Source organism: Strix aluco, chromosome 4 (assembly GCF_031877795.1).
Source record: "Strix aluco isolate bStrAlu1 chromosome 4, bStrAlu1.hap1, whole genome shotgun sequence".
In the NCBI taxonomy this organism is placed as follows: domain Eukaryota; kingdom Metazoa; phylum Chordata; class Aves; order Strigiformes; family Strigidae; genus Strix; species Strix aluco.
The window spans coordinates 90,215,738-90,236,084 of NC_133934.1; the positions used below are offsets into that span (position 1 = coordinate 90,215,738).

Consider the following 20,347-nt stretch of genomic DNA (forward strand, 5'->3'; position numbering starts at 1 on the left):
TTGAGTTAATTTTCTGGAAAGGAATATGATTATTTTCAAGCAAGTAACTCCTAGTGATGGTGATTCACTCTTGTCTTTGGTTCGCACCAACTAGACACTTGATACAAGAATCGATCATTTTTTTGTCAGTGGTGTATTCCGTATATAATAAGGATCAAGATACGAGCATCTGAATGTGGGAATGGCATTCTTGTGAGTTACCAGAAGCATTTACTTTAAATTTTCACATTCAGAAATGTGCAGGCTGTTTGAAAAATTAAGTTGTTTATGATCTTTTGATGGAGAGTTGACATAATGCTTAACTTGTGAGGTAGACACACAAAAGTAGAATTCTGTATATGCAGATAAAGGTAACTTTTTTAGTTCCCTAAACAGTGATTAGGCTAGTCATAACAGTACAAATGTTTTCTTACTCGATTTAAATTATTTCCATAATTTAGAAGATAGAGGTAGCTAAGGTTGCCTGGTGCTTCGCATCCATCCGTTTAATCTTAGCTGCATGGCCTTTTGGGGGGTTAGTTTGTCTATTTTTCTCCAAAGCTTATCCATCTGAACTTTTTTCCCCCCTCCTTTTATTCTTTGTCTCTGTCTTCCACACACATTTAGAAGTTCTTTGGGTTGGGGGGGACAGGCAAAGAAATCCCAACACACAGTCTTTTTCAACAAAGAAATTTGGGAAAAATGCTTTTAACTTTTTTTTTTTTCCTTCCCCCTTTTCATTTTTGAAAAGTCTTGGACCTCTGGGAACTCTTTTCTTTCTGGCAGGAGCAAATGCCTTCTGCCTTTGTGTCAGAGATGTGCCATTTGCTCTTTTTAAAGCTTCTGCACGTTTTACCAAATGCTGTTTGTTAACCAAATGATCTGAAGAGTTGAGGCAATAGGAGAACAAAGAGCACTTTGACATATCAAGCAAGGCATTATATGAAAATGCAGTTTAAAGGTGTCATAGCCCCTGTGGCTGTAAGGCCTAAAATATATACACGCAGGCAGGCAACCATGATTTGATATATCCTGATTGTGCTCAATTTTACAGTACTGACTATCTTTTAAGCTTTTAATGTGGAAAACTGTTAGAGAAAGGATTTCACATGAGACTTAGTTACTTTCTTAGGCTGTATTTGAATAATTCTAACTGGGTTTTCCTTTTTTCCAGAATGGTGAACACACCTAGAAGATTATCAGCACTGTGTAGAATTTGCGTTTGATCTGAGAGCTTTCCAAGAGCACTCAACATGGAGAAACAGCAGATTGTCTTGGGTAGCCGGGATGGTGGGACTGTGTCTGGTGCAGCACCTGCTTTTTTTGTCATCTTGAAACAGCCGCAGGGAAACGGTAAAGCTGACCAGGGAATCCTAGTAGCAAACCGTGATGCTTGTGCTCTGGCCAGCAGTGTATCAACTCCAATAAAACCCAAAGTCAAGACCTGCCTCCCAGCTGAATGTGTCTCGGGGGGTATTACTGTCACCCTAGATAACAACAGCATGTGGAATGAATTCTACCATCGCAACACAGAAATGATTCTGACGAAGCAGGGGAGGCGCATGTTCCCGTACTGCCGATACTGGATTGCAGGTCTGGATGTCTATCGGAGGTACATCCTAGTCATGGACATATCCCCTGTGGACAATCACCGATACAAATGGAACGGCCAATTGTGGGAGCCCAGTGGGAGGGCAGAACCGCACGTTCTCGGGCGAGTGTTTATTCATCCAGCATCCCCCTCCACTGGCTACTACTGGATGCACCAGCCGGTATCCTTCTACAAACTCAAGCTTACCAACAATACCCTGGACCAGGAGGGACATATAATCTTGCATTCCATGCACCGTTACCTGCCACGACTTCACTTGGTGCCTGCAGACAAAGCCACAGAAGTCATTCAGCTCAATGGCCCTGATGTCCACACGTTTACCTTTCCACAGACAGAGTTCTTTGCAGTTACAGCCTACCAGAACATCCAGATTACCCGTCTGAAAATAGATTACAATCCTTTTGCTAAAGGATTCAGAGATGATGGGTTGAATAGTCGACCTCAGCGTGATGTGAAACAAAACAGTAACTTGGAATTGGAAGGCGGTGGTGTTCTTAGCGCCGCGAGCATTCATGGTCACCCTGCTGAAGCTGATGTGTTAGATTTTCATCAGAGAACTTTAGATTCTTCATTCATTGGTCAAAACCCATCAGACATTGATCTGGACAAAGAGTCCTTTAATGCAGAAAGGGACTTCCTGGGTGTCCTGGACACTGACCTGTCTTCGGGTGATATGCCAAAGCTGAAACAAGAAGTCTCTGAAAGGTGGGTTAACATTCTATTTTTAGCACAAGTACTGGTTGAGGGGGGTGTTTGGTGAAACATTAAATAATAAAATGCTCAGTATACAGATTTACAGCTAAAGGTTGCCTGACCTGAGATGGCAAAACACTTAGCATTATTAAAAGCTTTTCTTTGCTTAAACTGTCCTCAGTCTGGACTTCCTAATGTGCCTAAGGAGTGTAAGTGTTCAGTATTTTTTCCTATGTTGCTTTAACTCCCTTTGCAAAGAAGTGTTGAGGGATTTCTCTTAACTCTCTTAGCATTTTAGAAGATTTGGTTTAATTTTTCAGAGTTTTAAACAGAGCACATTGCAGTCAGAACATTGCCTTTCTTTTTAGAGTTGCTTACCACAGTGACATGCAGTCTCTATATCCTCAGTTTTCCTTAGCGGATGGGTGAGGATGCGTGGTATCTATGGGTATTTAGGTTGGGTATGTGTAGGGATTGCTACAAGGCAGTTGTAACTGGCAGCATGCCACTGTTTTGTCAATAATTGCTTGTATGAATTCTTTTATTTCACAAAGTAGTATGAGGTAGCCTGCCTGTCAGTTGCCTCATGTTTGCTGTGAGGCGAGAGAATCTGCACCTAGGGAAGTACTTCAGATTAATGGTTAGACTGTTCAGGCCTTAATGTACTCCATAGTAATTTTATGTCTACGTACTTACCCAGTATTGGCTTTTTGAACCATTCTATTCATATCACGCAAACAGTAGTAAAGCAATCTAGTGTATGTTGGGAGCCCACCCATAAACGGCTAACGAGTAAGTACTCATGTTGGTAGAGCAAGCCTGGCAAAACCAATTATTTTACTGCACTTTCACTTAGTTTCCAAAATCTAAGCAATAGAATAGAGCAGATTTAGTGAATCTGTGTCAAGAGGTGGTAGGGTGCTAGAAACACTTCGAACCTGAAGAAGTGATTTTTTTTTTAAAAAAAAAAAAGAGGTTTCTCTCCTACCATGTTTCTTCATGTCTGTCTGTGAATACCAGACTTAATCTGCCAAAGATTTAGTGACCAAAGCAGCCTTATGTAGATAGTACACCAAGAAATTATTTAACTACAGGATATTAGGATGATGCTAATAGTGTAATTAGAAGTCAGTTCTTAGAGGAAAAAAAGTTGTATTTATGACATAATTATGCAGTTTATTTCAAAGCTGCATTACTATACTACTTCAGTGTGTTTTAGAGCAGACAGAGGTTTGCTCTATTGTTTGTTTTTCCTTGCGGAAAGCATCTCCTTGCCTTTTGAGTAACTGAAAAAAACAAACTGCAGTTCTCCGTTCTTTGAGACTATTGAGTTTAGTTGTAATAATTCTTAAGAATACTAGAATTGTTTTGTGATCTAGAGTGCCCTAACCTTTCTTCTGCAGTATTTTATATATATTCTTATATTCTTATATTCTCCAAAAACGTTGTAAATTGTAGAGAAACCCATCTTGAAGACTGAAAGTATGCTGATTTCAGAGAGGGTGGGCTTTCTTTAGTTCCTAAGGATAGAGCATGAAGAAGTGTTTAGATAACTTTCCATATTGGAAGTAAAACAGTAAAATTCTGAAAATAATTACTGAAACATTTATTTTGTCTTTAAAGTGATATTTTTTTCTCCTTGGGGTCAGCTGCAGTTGAAAAAGTTAAAAGTTTGATAATTTGGTTTGCCTGAAGAGGGTCATTGAAGCAAATTACTTGGAGAAATGTTTCAATAGGACACCTTGGAGATTTTGGTTCCCTTCTTTACCAAGGAACAAAAATCATTGTTCTAAGGACTCAAGGACCTTCCCTAAGAACAGATGATGCAAATTGGCAGTACCTTCCCTGGTTTTATCTCCAAAACAATTTGTCTCTGAAATGTGCTAAAAGCTGCACAGACGGGGAAAGACTGTAAAGAGTTTTTGTCTATTCCGGGTTTGGAAACATGTATCATTTGATGAATAAATGTTACCACTCTCCTAGAACTACTCTCAAGCATTGTCCAACTTTTGTTTTATGTTTTTGTAATCTAGGTGAAAAAGTCAGATTCTGTACTTGGAAAGAGAAAAATTAATCTCCAAGAAATGTCAGAACTGAATTCTTATGTGCTGGAGTTTTTTCCACATCAGTTCTTTTTCCTTCCGATCTGTTCACAATGTTTTCATGTCATGCAATTAAGATTGTTCATAAATATGTCAGCCTTTCAAGGACAGTGTTGAGTGAGTGACATTTTTCTTTATCAAACTAGATATATTAATACTTGCATATTAATGAAGACTGGGCAAATTTTTTTTTTGTTTGTTTTAGACAAGCTATTACTAGTAGTTGATAGGCGTTATCTTGCTTTTATGCAGGGTAGTGATTTCTGCTGAGTTTAGACTTGAGTGAGAGTCAGAAGTTGGGAACTGCTTCCTCTTAGATAACGTTCACTAAAGGAAGTGGAGTTCCTAGTGCTGTAGTGCATATTTCCCACCAGTGCCCAGTTTTTCTGACTTTTCTGGGAATGGAACTGTGTAAGAGGTTACATATACCTGAGAAGAATTTTAATCTTGAGTTATTGGTGCGCTTTGGAAATAAAGGACTATTTCCTTTATACAAAGTAGTATTTTTTTTTTTTTTCTGTGGCCTGATAGTATGTTTAGTTTCATCGGGTGTATTGTAAAGAAAATAAATGTTTAATTTGCATTGTGGGAGCCTTTGTAGGAATGCTTATGCCTGAAGCCTGGGCCATGGAGGGAACCACAAGCAAACTTTAGTGGTTCTTAAGTCTTATAGAATAATGTACCAAGATCTTTTGAACTTCCTGCATCAGAAATACAAATACTGTGGGATTTTTAATGCTCCAAGTGTCTTTGTTTTTCTAATTTAGTTGTCTTGTGTTTAGTCTGACAGTTTACTTTTCTTCCTTCCTGACCTTCCTTTTGGAAGAGGAAGGCAAGTAGTGATAATTGTTCAAACCTCAGCCACAGATTGCTAGATTAATTCCAAAAGAAACCAGATTTTTTTTCTTCCGTGGTATATTTTAAAATGGTCTACCTAAAAAACCCCCAAACCTTCATATATATTAATACTTTCAAAAAATTAGCGGCTAAATAGTTTTTCATTTGGCAAAACCCAAGAAAGCGATTTGTCTGCTTTTATTGCTTTATTGTGAGGGTACCAACTACATTGCTTAAGGTACAAAGAAGTTTGCTTAAATATGAGCATTGTTGCATATCAGGCAAAGAAAGAGCTACTCCAGACATTATTTCACCATTTCCCTGATCTCAGATTAAGCCAAGGATTTCGAGAGGACAAACTTGCATGATTCATCTTCCCATAGAATACAGGGAGAGAAGTTTCTGTGACTGCTTATGTTGCACGTAATTTCACAAACTAAGGGCCAACTGAAATTACTTCAGTGCTAAAAAGCAACTTTTTTATTGTTTGAAAAGTTGATAATTGCATCTGAATTTAAAAATCTAGAAAAATGCTGTGCAGCATTTAGTGCAAATACTTGATTTTCTCATAAATATGCATACATGGGTGATACCTCTCTCTTGTCACTGTTTGGCTTACAGTTGCAATATACAGAGTGAAATAGCATTTGTGTCTGAAAACGTCATTTTTACAGCAGGGCTTCTTTGGTTTGGATACTGTCCAGATCCCTAATAGAAAGGTAATCCTTAGCTTGAGTATACGTCTTGCAGTAGGTAAAGGAAAATGGCTAGAGAAGTCCAGGCTTTACTGGGCTTCCAACTAGAAACAGTAGAACTTACATGAGAAATTTATTCCTGGCCAGAAAATTTATTAGTGTTCTTTGTCTCTCTGTTTTAGAGACTTTTAAGTTAGAGGAGCAGATGACTTGGATCTTCTTAATAGCATTCACTGCAGTTGTGGATCTGCTGTACTGAAAGAACCTCTAGCTGTAATGTGACAGGGTTTTGAGTTGCCCATAACCTACAAGTGGACTGTCTTAGAATTTCTTTCACAGTAAACTCACTGAAGAAGAAAGGCTTTTTAATCTTACATTTGACATTCTTAATTAAATGAAAGCTAGAAACTTTCTAATAGGAAACTCACTGGCCAGAGAAGACAGTAGACAAAACAAGACTGGTATGCCACTTGCCTGCTGCCTGCTATTCCCTCACAAAGCAGGTTTCTCCTTCAAGCTTAATTCTAGTTACTTAGTGTCCTTCTGAATTACATCAGGTTTTCTGGATAGTTTCTGTCTTGTGCTTAGGAATTTTATATGTAAATGTATAAATCTGTGTCTTGACTGTCTGCTCCCTAATTTAACACTGCAGTCTTTCTTTAGGAGGTGGAGACTTCCAGCTCCATGTTGTGACTCTTGTGTGTCCCAGCTTTTTTCCCTTAAGTATGTCCTCAGCCTACACAAGGCGAAAGCAGCCTCTTCCTCCACATCTTCCCCTCCCTCAACCCCAGCTGGGGGCTCAGTCATTCTTTAAAGCTGGGGAGATGGATAATAATAATAAAATGCACACGCACATATAGACAATATGTAAAGCAATATCCCCTTTATATATAAGATATTAAAATTCATGTCAAGTTATATTTGAAATTGTGACGAGGAGCCAGTTTCTGATGCGCTTAAAACTGCTGACTGCAATTTTTTGACTGATGTGTCTGTCCCTCAAAGAAGCCCATCATTGGAGTGTAACTGGCTGTACCGTTTAGTCTTCAGTATCTAATGCATGGTTTGTCAAATTCTGGTTAGGTTAATACTCAGACTTAGTGGAAGATGGATTACAATTCCATAGGATATTAACATTCTGTAAGCGTTTGAACAACAGTTGAATTTAGGAATTGTCTGTATGTGGCCTCAGGATGAATTAACTAAAGTTTTAGTTAAGTCATGTAAACTGAAGTGCATTAAGTGCTCACTTGGCTGCTCATTTGCAAGCACAATGGCTTTAGTATGGTGACTTAATGAGATACACAGCAAACTAAGGACACTTCTGAGCATTTAAAACCTAGCTTAGCATGAGTTCACGCTGAGTCTCAAATAGGAAAAAGTGTAAATGTCACCCTGATATTACTAGGGAAGGAAATTGTGCTGCTGCCTTCAGATAAGAAGTTGGATTGCTTTTAAATATGGCGATTTTTTTTTTTTTTTTTGAGCGCTTCTAAAAATGTAAGCTTGTAAATGACAGCTTATTTAGCAGACTCATGTCTTGGAGCATTTTGGAAGTTTTTTACAATATGTAACCAAGGATTATGGGAGATGATGGAATTTCAGTAAAGGAAGAGATTTGATAAAGATCTTGTGTTTTGTTTTTGTCTCCTCCCTCTCACCCCAGTCCCATTGCTAGCAGTTATGAAAGCAGTTCCCGTGTGGCATCCCCACTGGACCCAAATGGGCACTTCAATGTAGTTGTCAAAGAGGAACCGTTAGATGACTATGACTATGAGTCAACTATTTGCACACAGGGAGTAAGTGTGAAACAGGAAGACACAGAAGAAGAAACTGATGAGTATTCCAACACTGATGATGATGATCCCGTCCTACAAAAACACTTGATGAGACGCGGTGAAACAGATGGAATTGATGGAGAATTCGGGTCTAGGAAGCGTATGCTAACCAGTCCTTCAGGTGTTGCCAAAGCAAAAATGTTAAAATTGGATAGTGGGAAGATGCCTGTGGTCTATTTGGAACCTTGTGCAGTTACAAAGAGCACAGTAAAGATATCTGAGCTGCCGCAGACCATGCTTTCCCCTTGCAAGAGGGATAAATCCCCTTTGAGTGCAGTACTGGACTCCTTTCCTGTGTGTTTTGAAAATCACAAAGGCTCTTGCTCAGGCACAGCCGCTGTAACTGAGGAGTTAGTTATGAAAAAACAATCTTCTGGGAGTAAAATGTCACAGAAATACTCTTCAATCAGAGAGACCCAGTGGGCTCTATCCAAATCAGCTAATTTTAATCTCAGGGGCTCAGTAGGTTGTCACTTTTCAGCTAAAGAGATCTGTGGAAGAAAAAGGCCTGGCATACTGAAGAATCCTGTGTCCCTGAAAGGCTCTGGTAGCAATCAAAACACCCTATCCTCAGTTACAACTAAAAGAGGAAGGCCACGGAAACTGAAAATTTCCAAGGCTGGTCGACCACCTAAAGGTATAGGGAAAACTGTAATAACGAGCAAGAACACCTCTCTGGGGCCTGGGAGTATCCTTCCAGATGTTAAGCCGGACCTTGAAGATGTTGATGGCGTCCTCTTTGTGTCCTTTGCATCAAAGGTAAAACCTAACTGTTTTGAATAAAATTCAAAACCTTTTATAATGTCTCATTTTTAAGCCCTTTGTACTTACAAACTGAAGGTATGTTTTCTTTCAGACGAAGTTTTGAGATGTGTGGTATATGGCCTCTTTCCAAGTCTGTTCTTATCTTGTCCATGTGTTAATCATAACATTTTCTTACTTCTTAGCAACTTAAGGGGAAATAGTGGGATCTAGAGTTCTGTATAAAAGCATGCATACTCATTTGCTAAACAATTTCATGTCTTGAATATTCCGGCGGTATTTCGATGTGGCCTAGCTTGCACCTAAGTCAGCATTTTAAGGTATCTTATACTTATTCAAGGCTCTTTATTTTATGTATGTAGGAAGCTCTTGATATTCACACTGTTGATAGAACTGGAGGAGAAGAGTCGCAGAATCTTCAGGCTCCCTTGTTGACTACGAATGATCCAGGTATGTTTTTGTATTTTTTGAAGTGGCTTTTCACTGCAGTGAGGGATTGTGTAAAGACATGTTCAAAAATTAATCACTTAAGTAAATTTTTTGCACAGTAAATGCTTTTTATATGTTCTCTCTTTTATTTTTTTGAGTAGATTGTCAAGCAAGAATACAAGTACTCGAAAAGGAATTGATGGAAGAACTGAAGACCTTGAGGCATAAGCAAGTTATACATCCTAGCCTTCAGGAAGGTAAGTGGGCCATGTACATATTGTTGCACCTGACTGTATATTATACTTAATCATATTGAGTTGATAATTTCCTACTGGATGTAATACTGCGTATGCCCAGTACCACTGGGATCTGATTTTGGTGAATTTTTTTTTTTTCAAACGCAGGAAAGTGTACAGGTGTGTGTGTACAAATGTGAGAGTATGAAGGGAAATTAGTGTGAAACTGTCATTTTCCCTCTTGCAACTTGTGGCAATGAGAGTGAATCTGTGGCATCTGGCGCAGTTTTTTTCTTAGAGGTTTTAAAAGTAGTTTCAGCCAGCCAATAAAGATGTTTTCATTTTCACACATTCATGTTGCAAAGTAGAAGAGGTAGAGGAGGCAAAAGGTGAATCCTGAGTCTCCAACAGCAGAGCAAGAGGCTGCACATCATTATATGCCTCTTGCAGAAGGTGCTGAGCCTTCAGACTTCAGGCAGTGCCTGTTTTGTAATGAGCTAATCCTTGCAGAGAGCGGATGGAGCTGACTTTACTCCTTTATAGAAAATAGCTGCTTCATGGTAGTAGAGGAGCTAGAGATCCAGAAACACTTCATGAAGACTATATTTGCTATGTTTGAGTCTATTTCTTTGAGTCACTGTAGATCCAGGTTTACTAGCCACATAAGAGGGCCAGTCAAGGTACTTCTAGCTTGTGATCCTTCATTTATATAGACAACATTATCGTGAGGTCAGGTGGAGGAAAGTCAAGGATCAACACAGCAGAATTTAATGTTCTTTCTACTGATGATGTTGAAAGTCTTCAGCAATAGTAGTCCTGAGACCAGTGGCATTAACAGAGGCATCAGATCAAATGATGAAGAAATTGATGAGAATGGAAGCATAGTACCTCATGCTCTTGAGGTTCTGGCCCTGAATTTTTCAAACATATAACTGTAATGCTGCAGGGATTGAGGCTCCGAATACAGATCTTGACTCCAGTACTGGTTATTTTGGGTCCTCACAGAGCTTCTGCTGTGAAGAACCCTGGGTTACCTTGAATGGTTTACACACAGGGTATGATGAGAACTAGGCTGTGATTTTTTTTCAGCCATTTTAAAGGGATGCCTTTGCATCTTGGTAGTGTTGAGCTGACATTCTGGTCTTCCCCCTTTGCAAAGTAGTTATAAGAAGGATAGTAGAGAACTCTTAGAGCTCTGTCCTGGATGTGGTGGGAATGAAATAAGATAACCCATCTCCAGCCAGGTTGTACCTCAAGGGTATAGCATCAGTGTTGACAGTTGTATCGTGGATATCTAAATGCAGTTTTCCCTTCCCATGATTCCAGAAATAGGTGGCCCTATTTTCTAATGACCTCAGTGTCCAGCCTGCCCTCACAAGTCTGAGTTTGTTGTCATATTTCAAAAATGGTGGCAAAATGCCTTTTGTGGTCAGCTGCTGGCGGTGCTAGATAGAGCACTAAGCAAATGTTACAGCAGTGTTAAGACTTTTTAGGATTATATTGTGGGCCTCCTAGATGTTATTTTTACCCAAGAAAAAGATAATAAAATTATGGTACATTGGCAACCACAACACTAGTGAGGGCTGTTTTACTCATGAGGTGATTCTGCAGCTGGGAATGTGTAAAACCCACGTGTTCTTCCTCCAGCTTCTAAATGAGTGGTGGTGAAGTGTGTGATACCTTCTGAAGGGTGTTGAGCAGTTCACAGATACTATGAAATGGACAAGAAAAGTCAAGCATCAGACTAAGAAAAAGAGAGCTGAAGAATTTTGATTTTTCTTGAGTGCTTGGGACCATCATTTCCAGTGTTGGATGGTAATCTACTGAGCCTGTTAAATGATGTAGTTGTAATTCAGCAATGAAGAGAATGACCTTCACCTGTCTAATTTTTAGAGGGAGAAGTAGTTATATGAAGACTTAGCAGCAAGAGCATTACTACAGATAGATACAGATTTAATTTGATCAGGCTGTGAAGGGAATTGCAATACATATAATTTTCTTGTTAGACTTCAGCTGCTGCATGTGAACTGGGCTCAATCTTTATTCAGATCACCTTCACCTTCCAAAAAGTTACAGATCTGTTGCCTTCCATTGCAACAGACTTAAGATTGGGGAAGGAACACAATGATAATGGAGAGAGGGATTGTTGGGTTTCTTTCCTCCTTTCTCTCCACAATATCATCAATAAGACATAAGAAGGTGGCTGGGGAGTGCCTCTAGGCCAGACTTAAGGGCTGTATCTTTTTCCAGACAGACTGATTCTAGGTAGCATCCTGGAGTTTGGTGCAGCCTCGTTAGCCTTCTTGATTCTGATACTTGTTCTCCAAAATTTTTTGGCCACAGATCATGACTAATACCTCCTTGTCATCTACTACAGAACTACTACAGTCAAAGAGACATGGCTTCCTTCTGTCTGGAAGATGTGAAGTGCATGTTTCTAAATGTGCTTTCAGCCATTTTCTAGAAGCTTGCTGGCTTTCTTGTCCTCACTGCAGTATGGGAAATGGACATAACAATTTTTATGTTAACTCTTCTTTTGATTTTGGACAGCAGTTGAGAAGCTTAAGTTTCCTTTTGAGATTCACTGATGATGTGTTGGAGCTGTACCTGAACCCCACAATTGCTGTTGATTTGTGAAGTTAAGAAAATGGTGATTGAGGCTATCTAGATCTTAGAGGCACCAGGACTGCAGGAAGAAGGTGCCTCAGAAAGAAGGGAATTTGACTTAAGCATGTTAGAAGGAAAGCTCCTGCTGGAGTATTGCAATGCTATGGGATGTCTCTTCTGTCTTAGCTAATTTGAATCCTTATCGTATTCCTGAAAATCAAAGGCACTGTTATCATGCATTGTATTTCAGATTTAGCAGCTGCATCTGATGGAGAGGAGAAAGCTCTTAAGGTTCTTCATTTGCTACTATTTGATTACAGCAACTGAAATTTATCAATACTCTGGGGACAATAGAAATTAATAGAAGGAGTAGTTCACCTGCAATGTATGGTGATGTCTGTACTGACACAATACATGCTGTTACCATTTGTTCTCTTTAGGCTGTCTGCGTTCATTTCAGGTTGCACTTGTTGGAGTCATCCTCTTGTTTTTTCTCTGGGTGTTTCTTACTGAAATAATAAATTTTGTGTATGGGTGATCGTATTTTTGAATGTAAAACAAAGCTAGGCTTGTTTTTGAAGATGACAGAACAATTCAAATGGGGTGTCAAAATAAACTGTGTACTCTTTCCATTTTATTTTAAATAAAATTTGAAAATAAATGGATGGCATCATGACATTTTGCAGTTGACATGTTTTTTACACAAAATGCTAGATTGAGTTGCTTGCTGCTCATTTTCACTGTGTATGTTTGAAAATTATGTCTCACTAGACTGTCTTTGATAACAGTATCCATTTAAACAACTATGTTTCAGATGTGTTCCATGTCGATTGTTTTCAGGCTGCCAGTAATCAGGTCACTGTGTTCCCATTTACCAAAATAAATGCGTACCACCAACACAAGGTTTCTGCTGTATGTGCAAATACTACTTTATGTGTCCTGAGCCTTGTCAAGTCATACATTTTCAGTTTCAAAACTCACGTTTAATAGATGAATTTCAGACTTGTTGGCAACAGGAGCAGCATTTGTCAGTTTCTATAGCTAAAAACCAAAACAGATGTTCTCAACTCCAGAATTTGACAACAGTCATTTCTTGAATTCAGTGTAACAGTATTTTCTGAAAAAGGTACTAAGTGAAATTTACTGGCTGCTTTTTTTCTCAGCATTTCTGTATATGTATTTGTTTTGCCATGGATAAAGATAGCTTTTGTGACCTAGTAAAGTCTTTCAATTTGAGTATTTTGGGGGAGTTGATGAAGGAAGATGTTATAAGCAGTTAAGTATTTGTGGTAGCATCAACAATACAGATTGTTTAGTTTCTTTATAGCTGTTTTCCCCCCTGCTTCATGAAAAAAAAAAAAGTGTTTTATTGCAGAGTGCCAAGCCTGGAAAAAAAATAACCTACTGAGATCTGGATCATTTGATGAACTAGTCTTGAGAGCACTGTCTGAATACAGCTTTATTTATATCATAATTTCCAAACACACACACGCTCTTCTTCAGAACCGAAATGTTGTTTGCTCCTGTCTTTTATTGCTAGTTGAAACTGAAGTGTGTGTGGTTTATGTTCTTGCACAAGAATAGCTTTCAGTAGTGAAGGGAATTGTGTAGGGGCCATTGGCAGGATTGATAATTTATGTAGTGATATGAAATATCAAATAGACAGCCGAACTGGCTTCAGGCAGTAACTCTAGCCTTCAAGGATGTAAATGGTGCTAACTTCTTCAAAAAATGAATAAACAAAAACTTCTATTGTGAGAATTATTACAACATTGGCATTTTGGTTAATAAATTTCTGTAGAAGCTTCTGTAGTAACAAAAAAACCTGTGAAAAGTAACTCAATTTTTTCTTGATTTCCCATTCCCTAAAGTGCTCTTTAACTCGTACCTGCTGCAAATCCGGTGTGAGTAATGGTTATAGTTGCTAATGTTCTTTTTCAGGTGTCTTTAAACAGTGGGTGAATGCTAGAAAAGCCTGTATATAACTTAATGGTTTATCTTGTAGTAAATATCTTGGCTTTCATTTTCCTAACATCTTGCTGCATTGAGACACTTACTGATACTCGCCTCTTTTAGTGGGACTGAAGTTGAATTCCGTGGACCCAACAATGAGCATTGACTTGAAATACTTGGGTGTGCAGCTTCCTCTTTCCTACTCAAATTACTCTCTGTGGGGCTATCCAGGAACCAATCCCAATTCTCCAGGTGGGTAGAATGTGAATTTGCTGAAACCTCAAGTATTACCTTTTTATTTTTATTATTCTGATATCTTAAAAGGCTTAAAGCAGTATTAAAATGACAAAATGTGAGAACTTCCTTTTATCATTATGCTGGCCAAGGAGTCCTGAGTAATTCCGGCCAGATTGTCATCAGCCTTACCTTTTTGGGATGGTTGTAATCCAATAATAATATCTGTCGAGATTATTTTATACTGGCATTGGAACTGGGTTTTCTAGGTGTAAATTTACACTTTAACTACTCACAAATTGCTCAGAAAAAGCCTAAGCAATCTTAATTTCTCTGATGTTGTTCACATGCAAAACAAAAAAGTTCTTTCACAGAGCTGAGTATCAGAACTTTCTAGAAGAGCTTGAGGCACCACTTGGGGGATAATCTATAACTTCATGATACTTATTTATTACAAATGCTGACTAGTTGTGCTTTTTTAAACTCATTTGGTATCCAGACAAGTGCATTTCTCATTATACTGTGACCATGATTCTAATACTGTTGGTAGATACTATTTTTGATAATAAACTGCTTGGACAAAGTATAGGGGTGCTTGTCTTTCTCCTACTTACCTCTTTCTCCTGCTTTAATATTCTGATTACTGTGTATTTCTTACTCTGGTGCTTTTGGATGTTGCTAAAGAGGGAGACATTGTATCTCAGCTTTGTTTATACTGCAAAAGAGGCAGACTCAGTTCAGAAGACCTCAGTCAACTCTATCAAATCCTGTTACTTCTAGCCTAGCAATATGTAAAACAGCCACACAGATCCCTGTTAGTATTTTTACATTCCAGTTTAGCTCCCAGGGCTGGTGGATAACTTGACAGAGATGTTGCTGTTTGCCTTTTGTGATTATTCCCTGCCCCTAATTGATACTCAGCTATAATTTGACAGAACACTAAACACTAAATGGAGTTTCTACAGGTCGTATAAAAGTCACCGACTCAATTGAGGGGAGAGACTTGAATTACTTTCCTTGCTGTGAGAGGTTGTAGTATCAGCTCAAAACATGCCTGTTCCATTTTCGCCAAATAACTAGCTCATTCACCCTTTTGAGTTTCGGAATCAATTGCTTGCACCATTGCTAAGGAGACTAAAACTGAAAATACAGGAGAAGACATCTTTTGTAGGGGATAGCAGATGCATGGCCATACAGCAGGACTCTACAGTAAGCTTGGCTTTAAGTATTATGTTAATTTAAAAAAAGGTAAAAAGCAAGTCTCTTGAGTCAGCCTTTTGGTTTACTACTGTTCATCTACCCCTGAAAGGGAATAAGCAGGGTTTGCGAGGACATTGATAAAACCAAGCTTGGTTCATAAACTGAGGCTAAATTTCTTCTTTTCCAGATACTGGATTTCCTTTTGTTTCCAGGACAGGAAAGACAAACGATTTCAGAAAAATCAAAGGATGGCGAGGGAAGCTTCATGGTGCTTCTAGAAATGAAGGTAAAAAAAAGAGATCAGTATACATATTTCCAACACACGGCCTTTTTCTTGACGTGCTTTGGTACTGCTTCCATGGTCAGAATGGAGGTTTATGAGGGAAGGGAGAAACATATTCCAAGTAAGATAAAAATGCATCTATTCTGTTTTACACAGAAGGCTTGAGTGAAGATCAAAGTTGTAATAGTTTTGGTTTTGTTTGTCAGTTTGAGTTTGCTTGGAAATATGATAATTCCAGAATCCTGTTGCCCCAGGAACCCTAATGAACTAGAGCAATTTTCGTTTCTACTGGTGTATTTTTAACTCCAGTTAGAACAAGTATTCCTTACATATGTGATTACTTTGCCCTGCCCCAGGGAGACATGGATATTTGGCAAATGGCCAATTTTTACTTTATATTTATTTAGATCAAATACTTGTACCTTCTGCACTGTCATACAGTGTTGTGTTGGGGTATTCCAGATGTATTGTGGTGTACCAAGTAGGCTAGATGTTCAGGACAAAGAAGATAAGTTACATAGAAGTGCTGCCTGTGAAGGCTTACTGGTTTTGTGAATGAATACACATGTAAAATCTTCACAAAAACAGTTGTTCAGACAGCTGGTTGTGTTTCAGAGTGGATTATATTTGGTGTGCCTGTGTTGTACTCTTCAAAAAGAATTGTATATATTTTTAATATATATAAATAAAATAGTAAAATAAAATAATAGTAAAATAAGTAAAATAGTAAAAAAAGTAAAATAATAAAATAAAATAAAAAATAAAAAAGAATTATATATATTTAAAAGAAGTTATTTACCTCTTCTATATGGTGTAATTAATGTAAGATTTGTCAGTATGTTTTCCTAAGAGCTAGTTAAAGTGCTTTTTATTTATTTAGGTGGCAGTTCAGAAGGTTCCCTGAAGAATCGCTCAGCTTTCTGCAGTGACAAGCTGGATGAGTACCTGGAAAATGAAGGGAAATTGATGGAAACAAGTATGGGATTCTCTTCTAACACTCCAACTTCTCCTGTGGTGTATCAACTTCCCACTAAGAGCACTAGCTATGTGCGAACACTTGACAGTGTTTTAAAGAAGCAGTCCACCATAATTCCATCAACGTCTTATACGTTCAAGCCTGTTCCTCTGTCATCTACCTCCAGGAAGACAAAGGCTCAAGCCAGACAAACATCTACAAACAGTAGAGTAAAATCATCTTACAAGCCTATACTGCCTTCACCTTTTTCTACAAAGCAGAAACAGAACTCTTCAGCGTCAGGGGAAAAGGCTGCTAAGTCTGTCTCAAATAACAGTTTGAATAACCAAGCGGATAGTTTCCTGGTGCCAGCTCTGGATGAAAACATACTTCCAAAACAGATTAGTTTGCACCAAGCACCGCAACAGCAACAAGGAGCTCGTCCACCAGGTTTGTCTAAATCTCAAGTGAAGTTAATGGACTTGGAAGACTGTGCTCTCTGGGATGGCAAACCACGGACCTATATTACAGAAGAACGAGCAGACATCTCTCTGGCAACCCTGCTTACAGCTCAGGTAGATCTGTAATAGTTCCTTTCCTTTCTGTACTGTTGCTTTTCCAACTCTGTACACTTGCTGGTGTTGCATATAGATGCAGAAAACAAGACTGAAGCTGCTGAGGAGCTTGACAAAGCACAATGTTCCTTTGTGGTGTAGTCTTTGCAGTGAAAGTTGAGAAGTGCTGACTTAGCAGTACGTGAAAAAACTAATTGTGATAATAGCATGTTGATGTGAATCATTACTAATTTGAGTTCTCTAATTTTCACCATTAAAAATTCTGGTTGATACAATTGCTATTCAGTAACTGCATTTCCCTACTATCTGTTACCTTTTTTTTGGTGGAACTGCAAAAAAAATCCTGGTCATGTAACTTGGTTGTCACATGATAACCTCTTTTGCTTTCTTCACATCCTACTTATTGCCAAGATGGTTTAGCTGTCTCAAATCACCTCTCAAAAGACTTCAAATGCAAACTTTCCTGTGTTCTGGTTGGGTTTTTTTCAGTATAGATGACAAATTTTCATATGTAAACCATGTAGGGGGTTATTATGTAAACCAGGAGGGGTTATTTTAAATGAACTTCGAATAGCAATTTTGCATATACTTGATGTAATTTTACTAAAATTTCCTCGTACTAAAATTTTAAGTGTATTCTTCTTTAAAACTTTTCTTAGGCTTCTCTCAAAACCAAACCTATCCACAAAATAATAAGACGACGAGCACCTCCTTGCAATAATGATTTCTGTCGACTGGGTTGCATATGTGCCAGTCTGGCACTGGAGAAGCGTCAGCCTACCCACTGCCGCAGGCCAGACTGTATGTTTGGTTGTACTTGCTTGAAGAGAAGAGTGTTGCTGGTGAAGGGAGCATCAAAACATAAGAAAATAATGAAAAAGGGTGCGCGTGGAAATCTTGTGTCCTATGGAACACAGGAAGAACAGCAAGAGGGTGAAGATGTGGAAGAAGAGGGTGATGGGGAGGAAGATGAGCTGAAGCAGAAAGATAAGAAGAAGAGAAAAAGGGTGGAATACAGTGAGTATTGCTGGGCAAAAGTGATTACTTACAGCTTTGCAGAAAGCACCTATCTTGGTGGACATTTTTGTTAGGATGTAGTAGTGATGCCATTTCTAAATCCAGAAATTGGGAGTGAATTCCAAGAGGTTTCATATAGCTGACTAGAATAACACCTTTTACCTTTTTTAAAACTTAATTATCTGATCAGCATTTTGGGCACTACTTAGTTGTTTATTGTGATCAAATAGCTGGAGTTTCTTTCTGATAATTTAAACTCTTCCCCAACTCTTCAAGAATAAGGATACAAGATAATTACTGCTGTCCCTGTTGGTAATCTTCACTGTTACAGTGCTGTTTTCTTTCCCTCTTATCAAGTGAGTATCTAGAGCTGTATTTTCAGTTGCTGTGTATAGCTGCATAGTTCACTGACTTCAGTGAAAATATAGTGGTTTATGGTAGTTTCAGATTTGATCTAAGGTGTGTACAGAAAACCAAATTGCTAGAGATTGACTTTGAATTTACACTTTCAGTTTCTTGCTAGTTAGTACTTCTAGCAATAGCTAAAAACAAACATAGTGTTTTCTGGTGTTCCACTGGAATAAATGAATTCTTCCATACAGATGTGGTATAAAGTCTGGTTTTTTGGGGGGAGTTTTGTAATTTTTAAGTATAAAGCATCAATGATGATCATTAATTCTTCAGTGTTTTTCTGTATCTGCTATCACAGTACAAGTGAAAAACAATGATTAGTGTAGAATAATTTTTATTTTCATTTCCTCTTGTGGACAAATCCCAGTCACTTCTGGCTAGAATTTCAAACAAGAAAAACAACCAGCAGTATTTTCTGGTAGTATAAACTAGTGATTGCTGCATGGCTAGACCTCAGGCTCAAACAGAAAATTCTGTAACTGCTGTGTTAGATGGTGTTTCATCTATAAGCTGTTTTTGTTTTTCTTCTTTTTTTCAGCTATCTGCGACTCGGAGCCGGAACAGCCTGTTAGGAACTGTCCATTGTGGGTGAAAGTAGAAGGTGAAATAGATCCAGAGCCAATTTACATCCCAACACCATCTGTTATTGAACCAGTTAAATCTTCACTACTGCCCAACCCAGAAGTCGTGCTTCCTAGTAAGCATAGATCTTCCAGTGGAGTGAAACCAGGCAGAGTGTATACTCCTAAACCTAATCCAGTGGTAAGAATGGAAAAAAGATGCGTTTATTTTTCTTTGTATTGAAAATTAAAACAAACACTGCCAAAAGCTTCTGTGCTAGGCCATTTTAGATGCAATTTGAGATGAAAGCCTAAGATTGACTGCCTGTAGATATGTTGATAAGCTAGGGTGAATTGACTGTATATAAATCTTTAACTATGTCCGTCTTCTGTTGATAATTTATTGTAGCAATATGCAGATGGTGAAAGGTGATTATGATTCACTAATAGCTTCATTTAAAAAATGCAACAATACATGCTATTTCTGGCAAAGTGTATGCTGGTCCTGTAATGTTTGCAGAAGTTATTAGCTGCATAATGTAGCCTATCGAAGTAATGAATTACTTGCAAAAAAAAAAAAAAAAAGAGGATACAGTCACACAGTGTACAATGTAGTTCTAGAGTCTTTTTTTGTTGTTGTTCTTTTCTGAGGTCTCACACTGCCCGTATTGGAAGAATCTGCATTTGCCTCTCCCTCACCTTAGTATCTAACAAAAGCAACAACAGCAGTAGAGGAAGAACTGCAGCAGAATTAAGTCTAGTTATGTCTGAAGAACAAACATACCAGAGCTGCTACTTAATGTATACCAGATAATGTTAAACCATGCATGACACTTAGGACTTGTTTCCCCAGTTAGAGTATCTCAATGGGTTTGGGGTTTGGGGGCTGGTGGTGGTGTTCCATCCCCCTCCCCAAGTAATTTGGAAGCAAGATGTAGACTGGGCTGTGTGATACTAAGAGGGCAGGTTCAGCTTTAAATGCTAGACCTTTATTTTGACATTTACTATTGAAGCATTAACGTTGAAGTGTTGTTAGAAAACAAAACTGTCTCATTAATCTTAACATGCATCTGGAATGGAGAGGTTTTGTTTTGTGGTTTGTTTTCTTTTTTGTAGATTCGAGAGGAGGACAAGGATCCTGTCTACTTGTACTTTGAAAGTATGATGACTTGTGCAAGGGTCCGACCATATGAACGCAAGAGAGAGGAGAAAAAGCAACAAAAAGACAAAAGTGATTCACAGAGTTCTAGTGTAAAGGTAAGAAGTCACACTGCAACTAGCATGTATCATAGAACGGGCAGAAATACTGAAAATGGTGAAGTAATTCTTTTTCCCATAAACTCCTACACAACATGAGGGTTTGACTTAC

At 38.3% G+C, this 20,347-nt stretch overlaps 1 protein-coding gene across 17 annotated transcripts in view; it reads left to right on the forward strand.

Annotated features, from left to right (window-relative positions):
• MGA (MAX dimerization protein MGA) overlaps window positions 1-20,347 on the forward strand; it is a 63,729-nt gene that overhangs the window by 11,685 nt on the left and 31,697 nt on the right. For 14 of the 17 annotated variants that reach the window (XR_012623253.1, XR_012623252.1, XR_012623254.1 and 11 more), the window contains 10 exons: window positions 1,154-2,296; window positions 7,585-8,515; window positions 8,881-8,968; window positions 9,109-9,204; window positions 13,867-13,995; window positions 15,365-15,463; window positions 16,341-16,990; window positions 17,650-18,007; window positions 18,957-19,180; window positions 20,095-20,235. Coding sequence is in view for 14 of the 17 variants with exons in the window: in XM_074824157.1 (XP_074680258.1) it covers window positions 1,233-2,296; window positions 7,585-8,515; window positions 8,881-8,968; window positions 9,109-9,204; window positions 13,867-13,995; window positions 15,365-15,463; window positions 16,341-16,990; window positions 17,650-18,007; window positions 18,957-19,180; window positions 20,095-20,235 (3,780 nt within the window). In the remaining 3 variants the exon portion in view is untranslated. The other 3 variants (XM_074824167.1, XM_074824169.1, XM_074824168.1) reach the window with 3 other exon arrangements.